Consider the following 24,851-nt stretch of genomic DNA (forward strand, 5'->3'; position numbering starts at 1 on the left):
AGATGTTCAGAGGCTCCTAAATTTTTAAGTCAATTCTTTTTCATAAGGGCACCAAGAGGCACCTTTCTGACCTTGCTATAAACCTTGATCTTACTATTTCCAAGTCTTGTTTTTTTTTTCCCAAAAAACCATTATGGCACTTCCTATATAAAGAAAGATATTTAAGGAGAAACACCCAGAACATTTTTTTTCCCTCCTAGTCTTGATCTTGGATACAGACAAAGCAGTTTGGGGAAGGATTCAACCTGGCACAGGAAATACCGACTATGTAAGTTGGTCAGACTTGATGGCCACTAAATATAGGGCCAGGTAATCCTAACCAAAGGCATTGCCACCACTGTTGCCTTCTTTAGATAGGAATGGAGTTGATAAGAGAACAAAAAGTGTTATGATCTAACTCCTGGTGCAGGAATGAAAAGTCAGATGTCTCTGTGTCAAAACTGTTTATAAAAAATAAAACAAAACCACACGCTTCCCCTACTTCCTCTCTGCCCCTACAGACACCATTTTGACAAAGAAAGCACATCAAGACTGTTTTCATTTGAATTACAGCACCTTTGAAAGCACAGCTGAGCTGGAGTTCTCTCACACCCTAAAACAATAAGCGTGGGATGTTTAATCTTTAACATGAGCATTTTTCTTCTGCTGCTTGACTGGCTTGAAGTGAACAGGTGTAATGGTGTGCCAAACAAATCACTTAACCAGCTTAGCCTAAATACATTGTCTTGGTATGCAGCTCTGGTTGGGTCTTGAGCCAGCTGTTACGTAAACAAAGGTGTAAAGAGAGTGAAAATCACTAAGAAATGCATTTGCTCTCTGACTCTTATTTGCACAAACCTTGTTTCCACTTGGCATGCTTCAGAGACCTCCATGCAGATGGGTTGCAGAGATTTATATCACTCAGTGTGAATATTAGGAAGAAAGTCCTGCTCTTCTCCTGTCCTACAGACATGGCAGTTTCGTTCTTACAAGAAGATAAAATAGGCAATACAGCTCTAGAGAGCTGTGACCCTTCAAGGGCGAGGCTTATTAAGGGAAAATTTCTGAAGAATTTATTTTAGAGGTTTGTGGTCAATTTTTAGAAATCATAGAATAGTTTGGGTTGGAAGAGACATTTTAAGGTCACCTAGTCCAACTAGAGCCATCTAGTCCATCTAGAGCAGGGACATCTTCAGCTACATCAGGTTGCTCAGAGCCCTGTCCAACCTGACCTTCAATGTTCCCAGGATGGGGCATCCACCACCTCTCTGTGCAACCTCTGCCAGTGTTTCACCACCCTCATTGTAAAAAATTTCTTCCTTATATCTAATCTGAATCTGTCCTCATAGACTGGTCATCACTGGGTGACCCTCCATGTGGGAGATGGTTCATAAAAGCTTCATGCTCATTTGGCAACAAACACAGTTGCCAATTCCCAGTCACCCTAAAAGTGTATATTACACTGAAAGTTTCATGTTATTTTTCCTCCTTTACAATAAAGCTTTTGGGGATCCTATGTAATTCCAGGGTCTGCCATAGGACGCAATCTTAGGGAAACAGTAAAATAATATATTTTAAATTTGAATGTGTCTTTCTCCATGTGGATGTCCCAGTTCATGCCTACGGATATTTGGCAGGGCTTAAGAGGTTTCAAAAGCAAAAAAAAAAGACAGTGATACCTGCAAGCTTCACCAAACTGTACAGAGAGCCACATAAAGACATCATAAAAAAATTTAAATTACCTTTGTGTTAGTGTGAGATTTAAATGAACGCATGTATTTAAAAACGAAAGGAAATACACCATGTTTCTGGCAGGGTATCAGGTTCTCATCTTCTTGATCGTGTTTTTCGCTGGCTCAGCTCAGCACCCCCAGCACTGGTAGTCCTTCCACTGCCGGTGGTCACAAGGATGCCAGCGACCAGAAAGCTCCATCATCATTAATTCAAGCTCTGTCTGCTGTGTCAGCTCTTCAGTGATGAACTGTCTCTCAGTGGAACCACTGCAAGGTGATGTGCTCTTCTCTGAAAGTCCTCTGCAGGGGACCTCAAAGGGTAAATGCCCCTCCTCACTTATGGTTTGTTGCCTTCTTGTCCTGATCTGCATTTTTCCGTCTTGTTCCACAGCTGTACTTGTTTTCTTGTGCCGTATTTTGTTTGGTTGGTGTTTTTACGACTGGCTCAGAGAGCTGAAACATGTACATGTTTCATCTCCAAATACCTGGGCTAGCCTCTGTTTTTTCAATCTTGTAGCACTTAGTTGCAGTATGAAATTAGTCCAAGAAAAAGAGAGCCCTTACTGAAGTATCTTCTGCTTTTATCCTAAGTTCGGCTACTCCAGTAAGAACATTAATCAGACCTGGAATTCATATTCATTACATTTTAACCTACCTATTATCTAGAACGGGAGTCATTCCGCATGGCCAAAAAATTAAAATCAAGCATCACTCAGCATCATAAAAACCCCCACTTTCTCAGAATTAAGTTTCAACTACTTTATGTTATTATTTACCATTTTCTTACATGTTTTGGAAAGTACCATATCACAGCACCAAACCCTCTTTGCCACTGGGGTATGTTTTTGTTACAGGGTGTCACCAAGACCGTGGACTTGGTTAACTCTTAATTACATAAGGAAATTTCTGTGCTTTTAACATAATTTTTTATTTAATCAAAACAATGTCAGCCACATTCCTCTCTGTTACTGCAATATATACTGGCAGGAAAACGGGAATGAACTGTGGGGTTAAGAATTACTTTTATACCAACTCCATCAACATGGTCTAAGTAATCTGCATTTAAAAATTATCTCACAGTTAAACAATACAGTAAAAACCTGAGCAGAGAATTCCTGACCTTTAGGAGGCTGCTAGACTTGGGATTCTGGCATATTCTGACTGAGTGTACTATCAGCTTGCAGGCTGAATAATGTAGTTAGCATCCCCAAAACAGATCTCTCTTGCTCCCCTGCAGCTCTTTAATGTTTTAGTTTATCTGTTACATAAATGATTCAAGAATCCATTAATGTCCTGACTAAAAGTATTACACCAAATATAAAAGCTTTGTAGAAATTAATATTCTCTATGAATATCCTCTTCCAACCCAAAACATTCTACGGTTCTATAATCCTAAAACAATTTATTTTCCATGGGAACAGACAATGCTGGCTCCTGTTCATGGTAATGGCTAGAAGACCTTGGCTTTTCCCCTCCAACCAGTCTTCAGTCAAGACCACACCTGTTTTTCTCAGAGAAGAGACCGAAGATTAGAATTACTCTGAATCAGCACTTTGGAATAAGATGTGTTTAAAACCTTCTTTTCTGCTCCTTTCTGAACGGTTCATACTTGCCCTGTGGTCTAAAAGGCACCCAGATTGCCTGAAACAAGAGAAGGTGAGGGGTGTACAGGGCACGCAGCTGAACACACGGAGCTGAACTAAAAGTACAGCGGTGTTTATTTTGGTTGCTGCAAGTTTCGCAAGTGGTTGGTAAAGGCCAAGCAAATCCTCTGCTGATCTGTGTCTCGTAACAGCAACTGCCCTCAGAAAGTCCCATGTTAAAAAGGTCCCTATATTCCTGCACCTAAGCTCTTAGATCAGCACAACCCAGCTACAGCAAATACGTTTTGTGCCCACAAAATGGCATTTTTTCAGAAATAATTTTTCAAGGGCAGCTGTTTATGCTCATCTCTCCTGGCTGTGTCCATGGCATCGCAGCTCAGCGATGCCAGGCATCCATTTGCTCCAGGGTGTTTCACCATGCAGAGGAGGGAGAGCACAAGCCTGGCACAACAGAGCCTCCCCAGGCACACACACCACCAGCAGCATCTCCACCTCCTCCCAGGAACATTAACCCTCTGTCCCTGGCACAACCATGCACCCCACAGATCTGGAATTATGCATGAATACACCACCAAATGAAGAGTGAAAAGCTACTAGCATTTGGGCAAAAGGGCTCATCTAAAAATATGTAAACCGTGTACCAAGGGCTTGAAAATATGCCTGCAGTTCAGCACATGTTCAGCTGGGTTTTCTTTCTTAAAATATTTAACAAGACAAAGTGGTCAAGCTCCTTTTTTTTGCTGCTTTTATGCCATTTACCTACACCCTTTCCGATGATCTGAAAATAGAATTTATCAGGACAAGAGGGTCACTCAGAGTTACGCTGCCATTGCAGACACATCTTCTCAGTGGAACTCAACTAACCATGCTTGCTTCTTTTCTGGAATTCAAACATGTGAACTTACAAGGGGAAAAAAGCCAAACTGGGAAAAAAAATTGGTCTAGATAATTTTTGGTATTTTTTTCTCATGTCTTTTAGAATGCAAACTGCTGTCTTGCAATTCACCACGAGAAATCTCCCACGGAAAAGGGGGCAGCCAAATATCTGTAGTTCAGCCTGTTTACAGCCCCTCCAGCACTGCTGCTATTGCTGTTTCAAAGCCTGGGGACAGGCATCACACTTGGATTTATCAGCAAAACAGCAGCTCTAGCTCAGTGTGGTGCAAAGTCTGCTAAAGACAGTGTGAATCTCTGCACTAACTTCAGTGACCTTCAGATCAAATGCACAAAAATATCAGCATTACGTGCCAGCAGGGAGACACCAGAGGAACACAGTTCTCTTCTGAAAAGAAAGGAAAAGCTACAGATTTGCATTTTTCTATGCCTTTTTTTTTTTTTAAACCACAGAATATGTCCTTGCTCATATTTGCTGCATAATACACAACTCACTTTTGTTTTTTCCAGCCTCTTTTCTTGTGTAAGAGGAAAAGCAAAGGCTCGCAATGAAAGCTGAAGCTGTAGGTGCAACCCTGAAAAGAGATGAGCGTGGGAGGACATTTATGCCTGTGCAGAATCCCACTGAAGCCAAGGGGCCGTCTGCTCTGCCCACACAGCTCTTCTTGCCTCAGTTAATATTACAACTTTGTTTTATACAATCTGTGGTTTCAAAATGAATCCTGGCAATGAATGTAGGCAATAGAATACAAACTCTGGACTACAGTCAATGCACCACACCTGTATTCATCTGTTTAAAAGCCTAATCAGGACAGATCACGACACCAGTTCTCAACCTGATCCCAAAAACAGCCTGGCCACAAGAATTGTTTTAAAGCACAGAACTCCGCAGTCCTCTTGACAGGCATCATGTTGAACCATATCTCTTTTCAGGAAAAGAAAAGGTTCAAAAAAAGTTATCTAATTTTGGTTGACCTCCTCAATTCAAGGGCAAGTGGTACTGAAGTAGAAATCATTTCCATAACTGAACTGCAGAGCAGTCATTTAACAATTAATAAGTGATCCACTCAGGATATGGAACTGAATATGAAAATAAACACGTGAGAATTGAGATACCTCTGCACAAAGAAAGGCTGCAGCTCCTCCACGTCAGATATTTAATTGGTTGTCTTTTTCTTTTCTCATCATGAACAAGGGGAGACGAGGGCAATGAAATATAAAAGACCTTAACCACTTCTACTGAGGAAAATGGAGATGGTTCATTTAGCTTTCTGTGCCTTTGAAGCAGAGGAGAAGTCTCTCTTTTTTTTGTCTCTCCTGCCTTTTTTGGCCTGCAATCTACAGTTTGGACGTCAGCCTTTAGCAGAACAGGCACGTTTCTCATCAGTAGTAAATCTGTAACGCCTTCCTCCTGCACCCAGAAAATGTCAGATTTGTGACGGGCTCCCCTTGGCAGATGTAAGGTCATTGCTCTTGCTGCAGGACTGTGAGGAATAGAATGCATTTCACCTCCTCCCTATTCCTGTGATCAGACTAAAGGTGCCCTCCTAGGAGACCAGTCGAAGCACCAAGGACCTTGCCTTGTGCTGGCCTGGCACATCGTGGCCATGAGGGCGCAGGGACACCACCCCCTGCCTTCTCACTGCAGCTCTTGAGTGGAAGAAGAAGAAGAAGAAGAAGAAAGAAGAAGAAGAAGAAGAAGAAGAAGAAGAAGAAGAAGAAGTCATAAAAGAAAAATGAATGGAGCTGTGATTTCAGGTAGGGAGATGAGATGGAGAACAGCCTTATACGACTCAAAGCCACCCTTTCCTTAAGAAAGCAGGGAACAGGAGGACAATGTGCAATACCGAATGCTCTTGTCTGGTTTTAGACAGCTGTCCTGAAGTGGAATTATGGCAAAATTTGTGAGTGGACCTGTGTCCTTCTCTTTTCAAACATCAAAGCACTACACTTTTTTAATCCTGGTAAGCCTAGGGCTTTGTACTGATGGCTGGTCTTTCTACTGCCTTCTTGACCAAAAGGTACTAACAAAGCCAAGACTGACTGTGCACCATCATCATAAAAATACCTGTTTCTGGTTTAAATACTTTGCTTTTCAATTCCCCTGCTTGCTGACCTGCCGAAGGGCTGGGAGGTAGTGGAGACTGTATGGAAAGATTTGGACTGCTTTGGGGGCTAGTAGGGTAAAAAGGGGCCTGCATACAAAGGCAATGAGGACAGGGAATGTCTGTCTCCTCCTCCGTCTGCTTGCAGGATTTCATGTCTCTCCTCACCCTGCTAATGCCTATTATATCTTTCCGTGTCTGTTATATCTTTCTTCAAGGTTAGGAGACAAAAGCTAGCACAGACTTTGCAGCAACAGTAAATAATTAAATTTATTTCCTCCCATTCTTTAAGCTTGCTTTTATCTGAACCCCTGCTGAATGCCAAATAGGGATTTTCACTGACCAGCCCACACTTGCACTCGTCCTTCACAAGCCTTTACAACACACATAGAGCTCAGAGAGGTTTACAAAATCCAAACAACTCTTTCTCTAAAGCATCATTTTGTCTCCCTTCAGGAGATTTTAAAAAAAAAAAAAATATTCATTTGCAAAGCTGGGTTCAAGTCATGGTAGTTGCTGTCTGTATGTACCAGAAAACTGCAGGGATTGATTTCTCCGAGCCTGCCAAACCGTCTGCAGGGAGAGCACGGAGCACTGTTCCTTAATTTCCTTGTATAAAAGGATTATCCTGAGATACAGTACGCTGGGAAGCAGCTCTGCATTTGGAATGGCCTTTCACCCCACAAGCCCAATTAAGAGTTTCGGAAACAAGTCGTAGACACGTAAAGATATTTTCTAAAATATCAGCCTCAGTTATAAAAAGGGTATTGGTGCTTTAGAGCTCCCAAAATAACCAGGGAGGGAATATAGCATTTTTGGCCTCCTTCAATTGATTCCCCAATAAACAAGTTCTTGACGAGAACTCAGCATTACCATTTAATGGGTTTGTGCTCCTCCTGTATGCACCTGCTTAACGAAGGACGGAATTAAATGCTGATAAAATACCTTATCTGGACATCACAGACCTCAGCTTCCCATCTCAAATCAAAGCAGTGGCAGTGCTTGGTTGTGGTTTGGTTTGGTTTTTTTGTGGTCGTGTGGCAGCAGAACAGGGAAGGACACTGGGTACCATGAGCACTCACTGCACCAAAAAAGCAACAAAAAAGAGTAACTTCCAAAAAAGTAACTTCCACTATACCTATTAAGAAAGCCAGGCAGTCACATGAAGAAATCAAATACATCTTTGGTTGGTGTGCTATAAAAAGAGAATAACACACCCTTGCCAAAAAACATCTCAGAAATGCTTTCCAGAAGGAACACTTTGCATGTGCTGTTGAATCCTGAGCTACTGCAAAAGGGTTAATACAGTTTTCAGCTCACTGTGGAATTTTAAACAATAAAATAGGTACAGACAATATTAGACTTGTATTTTTGTTTTTTAACCTCACTGGAAAGACTCAGTGGTCAATCCTTAGCAGCAATTTCATAGATGCACTTGAAGTTCAGACAGTGAGAGGCCCTACGTGATTTCTCCACAAGAGAAAAACCAAGTAGGGATGAGAATGGACCTGCCTGAGCATCATTTGAGAGAAGTCATGAGGGATTTCTCTTGCTGGAAACCTCTCCCACATGCCACCCTGGGTGGACAACATACCTGCCTCTTTCCACTGCCCTCCAGCGCTGCTCTTGAAGAACGTGTGTGATGAAATTTCTATCATGAAATCTCCAAGAAAGCCAAAGTCTTACTGAACGGGGGACTAATTTAGTGCTCCTACTGCGGATGAGCCTCAGAAACATGGAGCAGTACTTCCACTGAATCACTGTAGAGGAGTTAAGGAGGAGGCAAGAGGGCCATTGCCCATGTTCAAAACAAACACTTCAGACAATATATTTCATCTGGACCAGATCTCTAATGCAACTCCCTCTTTCTTGCTAGTTTTTGATTGCCTTGGATTCTGTGTCTTAAAATGGTCATAAATAGGAAATGATAAGCAAATACATCTCCACTCACTCCCACTGTACATTATACATCCTTTGTGAGCAAAACAACCAGGACTTTTTAAAACTGTGGCAAAGCATATTTGTAACTGTTACTACAGATACGGTGAGTCACTAATGATCTGGGCGCCAGAAGAGTCTGCTTTCTGAAGTCACCATTGCTCGTTATTTCAAGAAAACAATTAGTCAAAATTAAAAACGAAGCCCTAGAGCTTCCAGGAATTGGTTACTGTGCTTTGGATATTCATGAACAGGATGAAGACAATAAAGGCTGTCTGGACCATCTCCTCACCCCTTCATAATGGGTATAATAACTTGAGACAACCTCATCAGTAAGGGACAATAAAAATATAGATTCCCTTCAGGAGCTATGGATGGGGAGGATGGAGGGATGGAAATGCTGAAAAGTTATTCTTATTTACTGACTTGTCTGCATTAAACTCCAAGATACATAATTTTTATTTTTAACCAAGAGCCTTAAGCATCTAAAAATGAGAGTACTACTCATACTGGAAATAAGTTCAAATCACAAAACCCCACACTGTTTAAAACTGAGATTAGATTTTCAAAAGACAACACATTTAGAAGAGAGTGCATTACCAGAAACGGAACATCTTAAACTATTTCTCTTCATTAAAAAATGAATCATCATACTTTTCCCCAGCTAGAACTTATTTATCTAACTATAATGAGGAGCTGGCATTTGATGTTATAATCTCCACAGATTCACCCATCAGAATATAACTACTGCTGGACCAAAAAGACCCTGGCACCTGGGTCAGATGCACCAGTAGGACTGTCTAAAGTTCTTTAGTCTCAGAATAGCTGCACCCATATGGACAGATGCACTCGGCTCAATGAGATTTATTGCTATTAGATAAAATGGCCAGAAAAGCAGCTTTCCTAATTTTTTGTCTTAGGTAAAAGCTCTAATCACTGTCCTTTTAGTTTCCATCTACAAAGGGTAAAACCGAGTTGTTGGGTTGGTTTTTTCTCTAAAAAAAGCCCTGAACAAACCTAAAAACCCCATATGTTTGGAGTTTCCATGACATCATCCCTCCCTGTGCCCTCGCTGACCTGAGAGCTCACTGCAGGCACAGACATGTGCCATCAGCTGACAGCTCCAAACAGGGCAAGCAACCAGCCCAGCCACTCACCTGGGTCTGGATTTACTCACTGAAAAAAACCCACCCTCAGTTTATTCCTCAAAGAAGGGCTGGGGAATCTGGAGAAATAGAGCAGAACACCACTTGCTGCTTTCCTTGGGGTATATGTTTAAAGCGTCTTTACTTTCAGATTGCAATACAATATTTACCTGTCCCAAGGTAACTATGTAATCACAGCAAAGACAGTGGAAAGAAAAACCAATGGAGAAGAATAACATTTATTATTTATAAAAAAAAAAAGTAAGTTGTTTCCTCCTCTTAATCTTCTCTTCTTGCTTTCCATCAGCAGTTTGGTAGCTAGGGATCATTTCTTACAACACATTTGCAACATGTCTAGTGCAGAGGCGTTCTGTCCTGGAATCCTTGAACCACTTCAAGATATGACAGATAAAGAAAACCAATTTTTAGTTTTGCTTTGGAGCCACACAGCCAAAGGGTCCAGCACTTCCAGAAAAATATTTTGGGCTTCACAGCTGAAAAAAATATGATTCCATGCTACAGGCACTATCCCAAAAGTGTATTACATGGAGGGGGGCTTACTACCAGCATGTGCTACACTCACTTTGAGGTCATGTCACTCTGTCCCTAATTCTGCTGTCCATTTTTTGGGTCCATTATCCATGGATTGAGTGCCTCGAAGTGTGCAACTAGCACTAGTACCTCTCAAACCCAGGGCACTTAACAGCAGCAGAATTTAAGAAGTGATGTCCTACAGCTACTGGTGGATCTGCTGCTTAATATTCACAGTTCAGCTAAAAGCAGCTTTGAAAAGGCCCTTTTTCAGACACATGTACGAATGTTAATGATTAATGTGCTTTTGCATGAAAGAGGGGAAGAGGAACAGGTGTAGCAAAAAGAAAACAATCGTAGGAAAAAGGTTGTTAGGGAAAAATATGGTGTAAAGGACGAAGAATGGAGAACCAGTCCATCCTTGGAGTTACCAAGTGTAGCAGATCACAGTAAATATGAAGGAGGTACCATTTCATTTTGAGGAGAAGACAATTTGCCATCAGTACAAAACTCCACTACAATAATTTTCCAACTTACCAAGTTGGTCCACAATTTTTCAGGTGTTTTTTGCTGCCTTTCATTTGATGCTTTCTTAGGTGACACAACAGGGCAGCACTCTTTAAAGTAAATACAGAAATGTTTCTTGTTGAGAGTGAAGAAAGCCCCTGCAAAGCCTTTACTACAGATGTAATTGCCTAACACACACCAAAGACTTCTGCCTGAAGAAATCAAAGTTAGCATGTATTTTCTTCTTTTTCCTTTCAGCAAACAAGCAGACATGACAGGGCACCAAATGAGCAATCTGAGACTTACTTCCAGTGAAGGACAATATAACTTAGGGTAGAAAAGTAAAACCGGAAGCAGCCTTTAAACAAAGTCTCCTATCTCAGAAATACCCTTCAATACCTTATCATGATTTGGAAGGTTTGTTAACGTGCTGAAGTATTCGTTATTAAACGGCACACATGAGAAAAAGCCTGAAACATGATCACACCTTCCAGGAATCCTCATGGTAAAAACACTGTGTCTGGGGAGCAGAGGGCTCCTTCTTGATGGCCCTTCCTGAGAAGGGGCAGAAAGCTCCACCTCCAGCTGCATGAGGAGACCCATGACACTGAATTAGTCTGATGGAGACCTTTCTCACCCGCTTCTTAGAAGCTTCCTCTTGCTTAACCCAACAAGTTCTTAAAATTGCCCTGCCACGTGCCTGGAGCCCTCAGGAAAAGCACAGTCAGGAAGGCTTGTACCAAGCGACCCCCTCATATGAAAAGAACAATAAGGAAATGGTGTATTTTAAATATCTAATCAAAGACTGGGTTTATTACCAAAATTTTATATTCTGCACTATCTGCATGGACTGCACAAGAAAGCAAACATGGCTAACTCAGTAATGTGAATCCCGCTGCAGCAAGGAAGTTCATGCAAAGCTTTTCCTTTAATGCCCGAGCCAGGCTGGTTATCTGAAACAGAGATGCCAGTTCACAGGGCAGGCAACTACCTTGAGAGCTTCAAAACCTGAAATGCAGTAATCCATCAGTCTCCCATGTAGTCTCTAATGCCCTTACTGTTTTGTTAATGGATTACCCAGCTCTGCTTTAAAAATTGCAGATGACATAAGAGTCAGGTTATACAAAGCTGTAACGCATTCAGCATTAGAAGAGTTTGTATAAAATTGCAAACCTGTTGCATAAGCTTTACAGGAAACCAGATCGTACATGGATTTCGTCTTGATCAATGTGTCTAGTCTACAATCTAGTTTCCAAAAATATCAGTGTAGTTCCTTCTTGAAAAGTCAATGAAAATGTTTGAGGTGAGCTGATGAGATGATGTTTGCCATGAATAAGAATGTTTATACTGGTGATGCTTTAATGTTTGCATAAATGCTTGTGTGACACTTGTTTTTTACCCTTCAGAGTGAGCTTTACATGAATTCTAGATGTATTTACCTTCCATTAATGACAATACCTATAAATTCAGATTGTTTTTCATTGAAAAAAAAGAGTTTTAAAGAAGCAAGGAAGAACCTCACAACTCAACTGCCTCTGTCACACAAATCAATTGCCTCTGTCAGATGACAACAACTGGACTTGTTTTTAAGTAAATGGACTTGTTTTTAAGTCATTGGTTAGCAAGAGTTCAATACAAGTGGGCAGCTAACAGCCAAATTCAAACTTTGATGAATTTTCAGAGCTGCAAGATATGAGTGCATGTGAGCATCTATCAAATACTCATGAAGAAAGCATCTCATCCAACAAAGGCATTTCTCCTGTTTTTTTTCAGTTTTTTACAGTGTGTGCTTTTGAAATTAGAGCTCTAATCAGAATGCTTTCCATGTCCAGTAAAGACCAAAAGACAATCCAAACCTGAGACTGCAAACTTCGACTATTATATCCATCAGTCTTGATTTATTCAAGGCTTGAATATTCTCAGTAGAGTAAGGGTCAGCATAATGCTCTATGCTGATGTCAAAGTGCCCTGCTCAGCCGCATTTTACCCTCATTTGAAGGTTTCATTAGCAATAATTACTTTTTTAAAGCTACAAATGCTTGTCTTTCTTAAGACTTTACTTACACATCTTGGAAAATCTAATGGGTTGAAGATTGACAGAGCAAAGCGCTCAATATCCTAATCAATACAGCACTCTATGTGCTAACTCTCAAGAGATTGGCAGTAAACTTATCCATAAAGTATTATCTGGGAATCTCAGTGCATGTGTTAAGAACTATACAGGAAGAGAGAAGAGAAACTCCTAGTTTTATTTGATGAGAGCACTTGGGCTGCAGCCCACTGGCCTGGGCCTCTCCTGGTCCCAGCCAAGTATTTCATCCCTCTGCACATAGGAAATTAGCTTAGGATCACCAGAAAGCTTCAGTATTTCTTTTTTATAACTCCATTTATTGATGCCCATTAAGATGTTTGTTCTAAAAAATGTAGGAAATGGAGATCTACAGAATCTGCTAATGAAAGATTTAATTGAGGGTGATGTTGCACCTGGGTTGGGTTTATTTGTTCATGCCGTTGAATGGTGGTGAGTTATTGTATCATCAGCAAATTATGTAAACCAACCAATATTCTGTAACATGAAAAGCAAAGTTATTTTGGGCAATCAATGCGAAAAAAAAGCAAAATACATCTCCCTTTCAATTTTGCTCTCTGGGTACATTTGTTTCAGCAACTTCCCTTGCTATCTATATCCTGAATCTTCTCACAACTGTGACCCACAAAAAACACGGACAGAGTAACTAAACACTTGATTTCAAGTTACAAAACAAAGCTGTTCACATTTGCTGGTAAAACAATCCCTGTTCCTGTTGGAGTGAACTTCAAAACACCTCTGTTAACTCATGCCACAGATAAAGCTCTAAAAATAACTTGCCCTTAAGACAATCTTGACCAAAACAAATTATTCAGTTTAACAGGCGCCATTCCCTCCTTATCCTCCTAACGTTATGTGTGCCAAAGGAATTACAAATAAAAGTAGCAGTTTTATCTTCTATCTTCCTCAGAACTACCAAACCTACAGGCTCCTAACAGAGTTCCAGTGCGAAGGAGTGCTGCAACCCGAGCTTGGGAATGAAAGCCAGAAAACAGTTATTTAGCTCCTCAAGTATCTGAAAGAGCAGGATATAGTATAGTCAACAACTCTACAAGTTCAACCTGAACTCCTGGTTCTGGATTATTGGTTGTTGACACTCTCCTTAAAGCACAGGATGACAAATATTCCCCCTGAAGCTCATCATTGAGCATCCCAAATAAACTCCAGAATAAACTCAAATCTGAAAATATTATAAGTAACAGATGACAGTGAAAAACACAAAATGAACACAGCAAAAGACTCTGACTTCCAATGAGGCTTTTCCTTAAACCGTCCTTTCTTGAACAATCTGTTTTTCTCCCAAGTGTTCTTAGAAGTTAAATAAAAAAGTTTAAAAAGTTAATAAAACCTCACGGTTTATTCATGCAAAACATGTCACAGAAACTAGTTTTTCTATAGGTGGGTTTTTTATGAGAAATTACAGAGGAAGAAGAGATGCCTTTAATTAAAACAATGTAAAATGGAGTATAAGTGGTTATTTACATATGGTTTAAGTACTCGTGGGAGGAGTGGGAAGACAGCTGGATAAATATTGAACACCATTAGTTTCTTCCTCTTTTAAGACAAAGAGGACCCTCAGCTAATTCTAAGTATTATTTGAAGGGTTACGAATTATTTTTGTAGCAAGGCTTCACAATAAACAAAGCACAAAATACCAGAATATTTTTCTAAATATGCAATGAATTCCAAACTTCCTGAAACCCAGTAATAATTAAATATTTTTGTATTTTATAAGATTTAGCACTAAAGTAACAAACAGAATTCTTAGAAACACTCACTTTCACTTAAAATGAAACCCAATAAAAATCCCTCCTACAAAATGAAGCTTAGCACCTCAGGGATGGGTGATGGACGTGTCACGTGTCTTCTCAATGAGAAAGTGAGAAAGCTCACTTCAGCTTTTTTGTTGTTCATAAACAAAATGTTTATGTGTGTTCATAAGCAACAAAACCCCATGACAGTGATGGAAAAGGCTTTAAGACATGCAACATCACAGTCTTTGAATGTTGTTAACCAGCAGCACAAGAAAATGCACGTGAACAACTTCAGCCCAGCACAATAAGAGGAAAAAGCACTGCCGACTGGCACAGGTTGCATACTTGTCAAAGATAAGATTTATTTTATTTATTTGTTTTCTAAATAAAGAGGCAAAGCCCGCTGCTGAGGTGAGTCTGAGGTAACCTGAGCAGACAGCAACACACGTGTCTCCCCAATAAACTGGTCTCTTAAACCAAAGGACTGTGTTGGTGCACAAACAACTTCAGGAGGGAAAAGCAAACACGTTATTGCCAATAAAAGCCTCGCCACACAATTAATGTGTATTGTCCAGAAAACAAAGTCCAAACTAATTATGTTTATTTGAACAGCGGGAGATGTAAGCCTTCCACCCTCAGAGGTGAAAGCAGGGAACGTGCCTGGGGCCCTGATGCTGTGCCTGGGGCCTTGATGCCGGGTTAAGGGGCTGGGCAGGTTCATACTCTGAGCATGACTTCAGGTCACAAAAAGGCCCTAAGGCTCTCCAGGTGACCTGGATGTACTGTGGTTGCGGAACCACGTGGTGTTCTGACATAGGGATGTGTCACGAGTGCCTACCATGACAGCTGCCAAAGCTCTAGTGCAACACTACGGGGGACAACACCTTGGAAAAAACCAGCCCTCTCCCTAGGAGAACATACTCTGCCCCCAAACCTTTTTCAACAACCCATTTTAAACCATGACAGGCAGCAGCATCTTGATAGTTAATGTCCCCCATCAGATACCATCACAGTCCAGCAGGCAAAGCCTTGAAAACCCAAGTGCTGCCCAGCTGGCCAGACAGTGCTGCTTGCCAGGACTTGGCCATCGGCACTTCACCAGACAAAAACGCCTTTCTTGGGGGATGTGACTTTATAATCAGACCCTACAACAAGGACTGCAATTCAGGGCCCAGAAAACAACAGAAGACTTGATCCTTCCCATGTGAACAAGCCAAACAGATCTGAATAAATAAAGCCTAAGGCAAGCTAAGTTTTAGCCATTGTGTTTTTCATGTGGAAAAGCCAAGAGGTACTAAATTTAAACAGTGAAAATAAAGGAGATGCTGTGTTGCTTCCTCTTCGTCTCCCCCACTACTCTTCTTTCACCAGGCACTGTGCAAAGCAACATGAAAGAAGCTGAATTTTGTAGGAAAACACCTCTTTCCCTGCTAGAAAGAGAAGAGATTCCTGAGATTCCTCTGACCACCAACTACCACAACATGAGGCAAAAGGGTTTCTCCTCCCTGTCATGCTTTGTGCACCCCCCCCCATTATACACTTCTGGAAAACATCACTTTGTGGAGATAACTTATAAATGGGTTAAGCCTGGTGTTAAACTCACTCTATGTAAGCACAAATGCTGTGATAAATTAGGGGACAGAAGGCAGAATATCATGACAGAAATAACCCTGTCTCTGTAATTGTTTATTGTTTTTCTTTAGTTTTCATTTAAAATACACTTTAGAGATAAGCACAAAAGATTTCTTTTTTTTTTTTTTCTGTTTTTCCCCCAGGTCAGATTCGATGGACTTGTCCTGAAAGAATTTAACCTTACCTTTTAGCTGTTCTCCAGAAACACTACAAAAACAAAGTTTTCCGCACGCTGGGAAGAACAGAAACAAAACCGAAGCTTTAAAATTTGGGCCCTGTGGGCTGCAGGTCTCCTGTCCCAAAGCCAAACACTTGGCTCATCCCTGCCAGGCTGCACCACACAGCTACAGCCCATCACTTCAACACCTTCTTCTGTTCTTTTTTTTTGACCATGCCAACACATGCAGAGTATGATAGCACTGTTGAGAACATCAACACGTGAGAAGCTGAAAAGCCTTTTTAAATTGGTATCATCTGCACTATGGGATTTGACCAGACAGCTCCTTCCACTGAAAGCCTGACAACGAAATACAGGTTTTCCCTTATCCATGAATTAGCTGACTGTGTAATTTCAAAGATAAATATTTACAAATATTTACAAAAATATTTGAAAATCTCTAAGACGTAAAGGCACACAACGCTTTTAGTGGTTTACAAATACAAAATATATTTCTGTAGAGTGATAACAACAAAAAAACTACCAATAAAACCTTAACTAAAATTTCCCTCTCTTTGACCTACATATTTACTTGTACACTGTTTTCAGGAAGTTTCTGAATTCTGAGTATCAGCAAGGCTGCTCCCTGGCATGAAATTCCCTTACTCAAGGAGTGCACAGGATAAACAGGTAAAGCAGACTAAGTCAAACTAGAAGTTCAAGACACAGGGAGGTCAGCAAAGGTTCCTGTGGATTTATCCCTGATGAAAAAACTCCATAGACAGTGCTAGCTGCTTCCTGCTCAGATGGAAAGGAATTCATGTTGCCATTGCAGATCATGTTTCAACGTTGAATAAATGGTTGTTTTTTAGAATACACTGACATCTTCCAATGAAAAGACAAAACAAATTGGATTTAATTCTGTCTTCATAGCCATGCTGCCAAATCCAGTCCCTCCTGCTCCAGACACAACACACTCAGCAACGTGATACACCACAGTTTCCTATAGTTTTATAATACAGAATGTTTAAGTAATTTTACTAATCCTACTAATCTTTTTTGCTGTAACTGGTATTCACTGTGAAAATACTGATATGATAATATATTTAAATTATTCCATATTTTTAAGATGGAAAGACGTACTTGCTAGAGATTAATAGAGGCAAAACAGTCTCAGACGACAGAGAGAGAAAGGAAAGCAGAATTAAAAAGGTTTAATTGTTTTTTGCAGAAGTGTTCACATCTTTCATTGCAAATCTAGAAAATTTCTCAGAGTCACAAGGAAATACTTCTGTTGGTGATAGCTGATCAATTGGTGGATGAAGATTTTGTTTCATTTAGAGCCTCAGAGGAACAAATTCCCTCTTTTTTAATCAACATAGAAGTATTTTTCCATTATTTGTATTACAACTTCTATCAATGCTCAACCTTCACCAAAAAACTGCACTCCTCTTGAATTTCCATCTTGTATTAAAAACCAAGAAGTCAGAGTGTAAAATACAAAGTAAGAGGGCTTTGCAAAGGACGAAACAGGACACCCCTCCAGCACTAGAGGGGAACAATCAGCAAACTCTCAGCTTTTATTTAAGGATAATGTTACAGGCACAGCTATTACAATGTCACTGAGTTAACATGAGACAAATACCTCAGTAAAAATCCCTTTCACAGCACACCCTTTCTTCTCACCCCCCTTCTTATAATTGGCAACAAAAAGACTAAATAGTGTGACCTACCAAAAGAGGCAGGGAAATGCTGCCACTCAAAGAATCAGTGTGTGATTTCAGAGGGAGACAAGACCAAGAAGAGGCAGGACAGGAAAAGATGAACAGTCATCTTCTCTGAGGATGGACAGCAAACATCTTAGTTTCACAAACAAACTTCTTTTTACTGCATCAGTTGAACTTGGAAGGTGGTTTTTTGAGGTGAGAGCTGAACAACCAGCAGTCTTTCACAAATATTTGTGCAACAAACCACACTGAGGAGTATTCACATCAAGTCCAGGTACCTACAGTGCTTAAGGTAGTCTTTGTCAGGCTAAATTTGCCCTCTGAATCGACCCTGAGTCACTCCCTGGAGAAGCCTCTCCCTCCACTGACTACACAAGGAACCTACAGAGATGAGACTCAACACACAACATTCAGAAGCAATTCTGATGGCCAAATATTAGGTGGGGATAAATCTTCCCAGATTTAGCACCTTCCCTTGTACTTCCTGGAGGCAGCTGTTTGAATTTTTTGTTTTGATGTTGTTTTCTTCACTCTTTTTATTCAGACTGCCCGTCAGGTCACATTAATTTTGTATCCTCCTAAGTAAAAAGATCTTTCCCAAGGTTACCTCTGACACCCTGGATACAAGCTCCATGAACACATTTCCCAGTCTCCACAAACTTGAAGATATAGCCAAAAGATGTGTAAGTCTATCAGGATCCACAGGACAGAGGGAAAAACCCACCCTGCTTGCAGATGAAGGCTGCTATGGGTCCAGCCAAGCTGAGGAAGAATGAAGCACTGCCATGTCTCAGGAGAACAGCATCCATCAGAAATTTCACTGGTGTTCTGGCACTGTGCTTGGAAAACAAATCCTTTCCTTCAGCTGCTGTTGGGAGGGGGAACAAACTAAACCCCAAGCAACTCCACTCATTTCACTGCAATTCACATTTTCTGACATTATCCCAAGCCCTTGCATAGCAGGAAAACAGGCAGCCAGTGTAATGAGGGAAGATGGGCATCACATAGGAAAGCTGGAATTCAAGTGCTTATGAAAGCAAATAAACCTCTGCAATATTTTCAAAATCCCTGCTGTAACAACATCTGTTTGAAGCACTGACATTGCCACCCTTCAATTACATCCTCAGTGAAACACAAGCCATCAGTACAACAGATCCAGAATTCATCACCCAGAGCCTTATCTCTCTCTCTGGACTCCTTTGCAAAAAACAAGGACACCTCAGAGATGGAGTTTTAGGTGAACAATAGAAAAACCCCCAGGGATTTGCCCCAGGAAGTTTGACCCCAGGCAGGCTTTGCACGGACGAGCCCAGGGAAGAGCCTGTGAACCTCAGGCACACACACGGCATAGAGAAAGAGCAGCATCAAATGTTTACTTTCACTAATTCTTAGTAGATTTTTTTCTGCTGGAAAAGTGTTTTAGTTGATGGCCCACTGTATCTTTCACATGCTTCTCTATTCAGTCAGCTCCATATTTTCCTGGCAATTGATGTTTTTTTTTTTAATATATCTCAATAATGTGATCTCAGTAATGTAATCTTAATATATGTGTTAAATATATATATTTAACACATCTCACTCTGAATTTATAGATCTAATTATTGCTAATCTGACTTAGTTTCTTTCTTCTAACCCGCTCGTAAGTCCACAGCAAAATAGAGTTCCTTCTGTGAAATTCAGCAGAATTATCTTCCTCAAGCCCATGGCAACAAGCCTGTGGCTTTCTTTTTGAAGAAGGAGAAAAAAAGAAACTATTTTGAATCTCAGACCCTGAAATTAGAAACAAATAACCCTCCCAAAAATCAGTAGAAGCCCCTTTTACTTTAGATATTGAAAATTAGCCTTTGCCAAGTGAACATAACAAGTTATTTAGATAGAACAGAGTAATATTTTCTGTTTCAATGTTTATATTTGTAAGAGTTCTCCCAGAAGAAAGCTATCCCACTCAAAGATTTATTTCCACCCCCTGCCCCAGTTTCCCAGTATACAGTAAGTTAGGTTTTACTGCTTCTGGCCACTTGGTCCTTCCTTATGTGAAATAGGAAAAAAAAAAAAAAGAATTATGGTATGCTTACAGTTTAAGTTCTCATTGACTTTTTTGTTGACTTTATCAAACTTAACAGCCCCTCAGAAAAAAGCTTTAGTTTATTTTGATTGTTGAAAACAAAAAAAGGTTATGAAGAACTAGTAATTCCAACATCCCTGGGTGAGAGGCATGATAAACCCTTCAGAACCACGACCATCAGCCACTGCCAGCACCATCTCTTACTGCAGGCTTCCAGCAGAGCCTCCTCCAGTTACACAAGGAGCCAAACTGAGGTCCTCTCCCCCTTCCCAGAAAACTCCCCTATGCCAGTGCTGGCAACCACTGGAGTCCTCTCCACTAATCTGGCCACAAATCAACCCAGTAAAGCAAGCAAACCCCTTTCTGGGATAGGAAAGGAGCAGGGAAGGATAGCAAACAGCTTGGCAGTTTGTACCTGCTCGAGTATGATGCATAACTGCAATCTTAACCCATGTAGCAATTTTTTTCAGGATAATATTACCTTAATCATAGTACTAACCACTCTCATACCCCTAAGGAGCAGGATGTTGTTGTACCTGGGACTCCAACATGATTCTGGAATCACTGGAGGCTCTGCCAAACAGGGAAGGGAAATTACATGCCCTTGGTGCCACAAGGGATGTCTAAACACAGTTCTGAGTTGGTTCTGTTCTTACATCTGTAGCCATGGCCTTGAGGTCTGTGTGCAATGCATTTTCCATGTTTTAGAAAATTTTGTTTCAAGTCCAGAAAAAGACTGTTAAGAGTTGCTTCCTGGATAAGTTGAAGGCCAGGGAAGTTAGGAGAATATTGTAGCATTTTATATTTCTGCTTTCCAAGTAGAAGTACAAAAGAGTTCATTACCAGTGTTCATTTGAAACACGTCTAGAAGTAGAGATCCATTTGTATTTCAGTGAACAGCACTTTTACACAGGCAGATTCCAACGTCAGAAACTGTTCTCCCGAAGCTAAAGAAGTACAAAGGAATAAGGCACTGATAAGCACTGAGCAAATCATTAAAAATTAGTTTCTTCTCAGGTAAATGGCATTGACATTGTAGTGGGGATTAGATATGCCTCTTGTTTCAGCATCTTGGAATCAAAGCAATAAAAAAACCTTACAAAAACTATTTGAGAAGTACATGCAGGCAGTGTGACAGTGTTTAAGATCACCATGGTACCTGACTGCAATGCTGTTGCAAAGATGACAGTGACAGCAAGCCAGAAATCTGGAGGTTTTCAAACAAGACAAGCTTCAAGGCTCCCTTTCAGATGCTGATTCAGGTGGAAAGAGGAGGCAAGTGCACAAAGAAAAGATGTGACGATGATTGTGTTCGGTCCTGGGGATGAAACAACCCCAGAGTGATGCAGCTCACCCTAATAAACAATTCAGTACTTTGAAAGCACTATGTAATCCCTCCCCTTAAAACATTTCCTTAATCTAGGAGTTACTAGAAATTAAATGCTAAAGGAGAATTAAAGCCTTTGAAGATACACAAATACAGTACAAAAAAGCATCTTTGTAAGGTTAGGATTGGGACTTGTCCTTCATAAGCATGATATATGGGATTAATCCATAGAATCACAGAATCAATTAGGTTGGAAAAGACCTCTGAGATCCTTGAGTTCAAACTACCACCATGTCAACTAGACCATGGTACTATATACTACCTCCAGTCTTTCCTTAAAGACCTCCAGGGACAGTGACTTCACCACCTCACTGGGCAGCCCAGTTTGATAACCCTTTCTGTGATGTAATTCTACCTAAAAAATCCAGAAAATACTTCAGAAAGAAGTATAATAAAATAATACAGAAAGAAGTGAAGTATTTTCATTTTCCTGCACTCCTGTGAGGAGAGAGACAAACAAAAAGAGCCGTGGACAGGAAAAAGCTGCTATGGCAAATATTTAATGAGAATAGTGATTTCGTAATTAAATAGCAAATTATAAGCTCTGCATTGCCCCCCTCTACATCCCTAACATGGAAACAACTGTCTGTATCCCACTCCTGTGCTGGGACACATTAGAATTACTACCCAAATGTGACATGTTTAATAACATAGAAATAAACCGAGGGGAACACAGATAGCATTGGTACCAACACAAGTAAAGCAGCCCTCTGCATTTCTTTTCTAGTGCCTACTGGATTTCCATTATCACAGAGTATTCTGATTTGGAAGGGACTTACAAGGATCATCAAAGTGCGACTCCTGGCCCTGCACAGTACAGCCCCAAGAGTCACACCCTGAGAATATTGTCCAAATGCCTCTCGAACTCAGACACACCTGGTGCTGCAACCACTTCCCTGGGGAGGCTGTTCCAGCACCCAACCACCCTATGGATGAAGAACCTCTTCCTAATATCCAACCTAAATCTCCCCTGACACAACTTCAGGCCATTCCCTCGGGTCCTGTCACTTGTCACCACAGAGAAGAGATCAGTGCCTGCCCCTCCTTTGTCCCTCACAAGGAAGTTGTAACTGCAGTGAGGTCTCCCCTCAGTCACCAAGTGCCCTGAGCCACTCCTCACATGGCCCTTCATCATCTTTCCTGCCCTCCTTTGGACACTCTAGATTAAATAGCTTAATATCCTTCTTACATTGTGGTGCCCAAAACTCCCACAATATTCAAGGTGAGGCCGCCCCAGTGCAGAGCAGAGCAGGACAATCCCCTCCCTTGACCAGATGGTGATGCTTTGCCTGATGCTCCCCCGGACACAGTTGGCCCTCCTGGCTGCCAAGCACTGCTGACTCATGTTGAACTTGCCATCGACCAGGATCCCCAGGTCCCTTCCTGCAGTTGCTCTCCAGGACTGCCCCATCCCAGGTGCAGAATCGAGCACTTGTCTTTGTTAAACTTCACAGAGATGGTGACTCTCCAGCCCTTTGTCCAGGTCTCTCTTCAAGGCTTCTCTGCCTTGAAGGGAGAGAGCTCCTCCCAATTCAGTACCAGCGACAAACTTACTTAGTATCCCTTCCAGTCCTGTGTCCAAGGCATTTATGAAGATGTTGAAGAGCACAGGGTCTAGGACGGAGCCCTCTGGAACCCCACTAGTGACCAGTTGCCAGCCTGATGTCACCCCGTTCACTACAGCCCATACAGAATTCTGTCCCTGCAGGAACCTCAGAAGAAATACTCTCTGGGTATCTATCTCCAGGGCCTCCTCCACTCTGGAAATTTTTCTGGGTGTCAGTAATTGATAATTTGCTCCTGGCACACCCACACACAGCTGTGTGAGTTTGAACACAAGTTTCCAAAAAAAGGCCATGGGCATGTATGTATGTGAGGGGGTGAGCTACATGAGTACCCAACACGTTCCAATGACTCAAACCAGAGCGAAAATTTCAGAGGTAAGAGGCGAGAGGAGACAAAGTGAAAAGCAGAAAAAGACAGAATAGCTTGTTTTACCCAGATGTTTATGCAAGTGGAAGGCTGCACATGAAAACAAATATATTCAGAATTTATCAGGGGTACAGAGACATGCCATTAGCTTCTTAAAGTGTGACTTTCTTGGCCCATGAGCATAGCACAGCACTTACAGTGCCATGAAGGCAACTTCTTAGTGATGTAATAAACCCATGACCGTAAAACATATTTCTTCTGTTTATGCTACTACTTTAATACCAAAAAATACCCTGGAAGGACATGAAAATGTCCTCCTGCTTATCCAGAAATATAGACTGTCCATGTAAAGCACTTTGCTCTGGTTAAAAAAAAGCCACATCTTTTCCTCAACATCTGACTCATTGCTTTTCACCTGATTTGTCCTGAGTTATAGTCCCAGCCAAGTCTAAAGGCTAAACACAAGCCTAAAAGATGAAGGTGTGTTTGTAACAGAGGAGTGAGAAACTATGGACAAAAGGCATCTTCATCATTTCAAGTGTAAGAGATTTGAATATGTTAGTTTTCAGCACAAAACAACATGGTGACCCAACTCTTCCCTCCATCAAAAACATCACTGAGTGTCAAAAGGATGCTGTCCTTTGCATGAGCAATGCTCGTAGAGTTAAGCATGTTTACCACCGTGGAAAGGAAAAAAAAAATAATTATTTCAATATGCAACATGCAGAGCTGGTCTTCTCTAAATAAATGGACCCATTTGTTCATGTACGTCCATCTTCAGCTCTCAACATTTATTTTCAAGTAAGGCCAACTCAAAAGTAAAGGTCTAAAGAGGAAGGCTTCAGTGCAGGCTACAGATGACAGATGAAGTACGGGGAGGAGGAGAGGAGAGGAGAGGAGAAGAGATGATGGCCCTTTGGTTTGGTGATATTTAATGAGGCATCTGAAGACTTCATCCAGTGTGTGCACAATCGATTCTCTCGGTAAATCTATTAAACCCCTTGACAGCATCCTGTTTGAAGCTGAGATTGCCACATGATTCACTAGCCCAAAGGGGAAAAAACATCAGAAAGAAGCAGCAGTGTCCTCGTGCACCCCGGAGCCCCGAGTCGCGCCACCAGCGTGCGATACCACTGGCACAGACTGACGTACAATTGTAACCGACAGCAGTTTGCACATCTCCACTGCAACCACAGCTCACTTAAAATGCAAATGTGTTCACTTTTAAGCTGCCCCCTGCCCAATTCTAATCAAGTCTCCAGGGTAATAAGCCCCAGCTGTGCTCATGTGTACCTCAACCAGCAAAGCTGATTCTCAGTATAATCATCATCATGAACAAAATTTAAACAGCTTAGCTACATAAATGCATCACATAAAGCTCATTATTTCAAATATATTAGAAGATGCAGGTGACAAGTAATTCCTCTATATTCCATCCTTGTTTTTAAAGCCCTGCTTTGATATTGCAGTTCACTAAATTCACACAAGTAGTACAGGCAAAGAGTTTCACACACAGTTTCAAGTGAAGATTTCATACACTGCTTCAAAGAAAAAAACCACCAAACCACATACAACCCTAAGAACACAACCTATTCACAGTTTCCCAGAAAAATAAGCTGTGCCACAGAGAAAGAACAACGTGCTGTTTTCATAACACATCACTGGTCTCAAT

At 41.1% G+C, this 24,851-nt stretch overlaps 1 protein-coding gene across 3 annotated transcripts in view; it reads right to left on the reverse strand.

The window, feature by feature from the left end:
* COMMD1 (copper metabolism domain containing 1) overlaps positions 1-24,851 on the reverse strand; it is a 67,905-nt gene that overhangs the window by 8,203 nt on the left and 34,851 nt on the right. Inside the window, exons 3-4 of one of the 3 annotated variants that reach the window (XM_027715361.2) lie at positions 10,467-10,546; positions 9,660-9,790 (exon numbers count right to left, since the gene is read on the reverse strand). The exons of 1 other annotated variant lie outside the window; for it this stretch is intronic. In XM_027715361.2, coding sequence (XP_027571162.1) covers positions 9,724-9,790; positions 10,467-10,546 — 147 coding nt within the window. In that variant the 3' untranslated portion in view covers positions 9,660-9,723. Of the gene's footprint in view, positions 1-9,659; positions 9,791-10,466; positions 10,547-24,851 lie in introns of those variants that run through there. One more of the 3 variants, XM_027715449.2, reaches the window with a different exon arrangement.

Source organism: Pipra filicauda, unplaced genomic scaffold (assembly GCF_003945595.2).
Source record: "Pipra filicauda isolate LSUMZ 115617 unplaced genomic scaffold, ASM394559v2 scaffold109_size3271384_pilon, whole genome shotgun sequence".
NCBI classification, from domain to species: Eukaryota; Metazoa; Chordata; class Aves; order Passeriformes; family Pipridae; genus Pipra; species Pipra filicauda.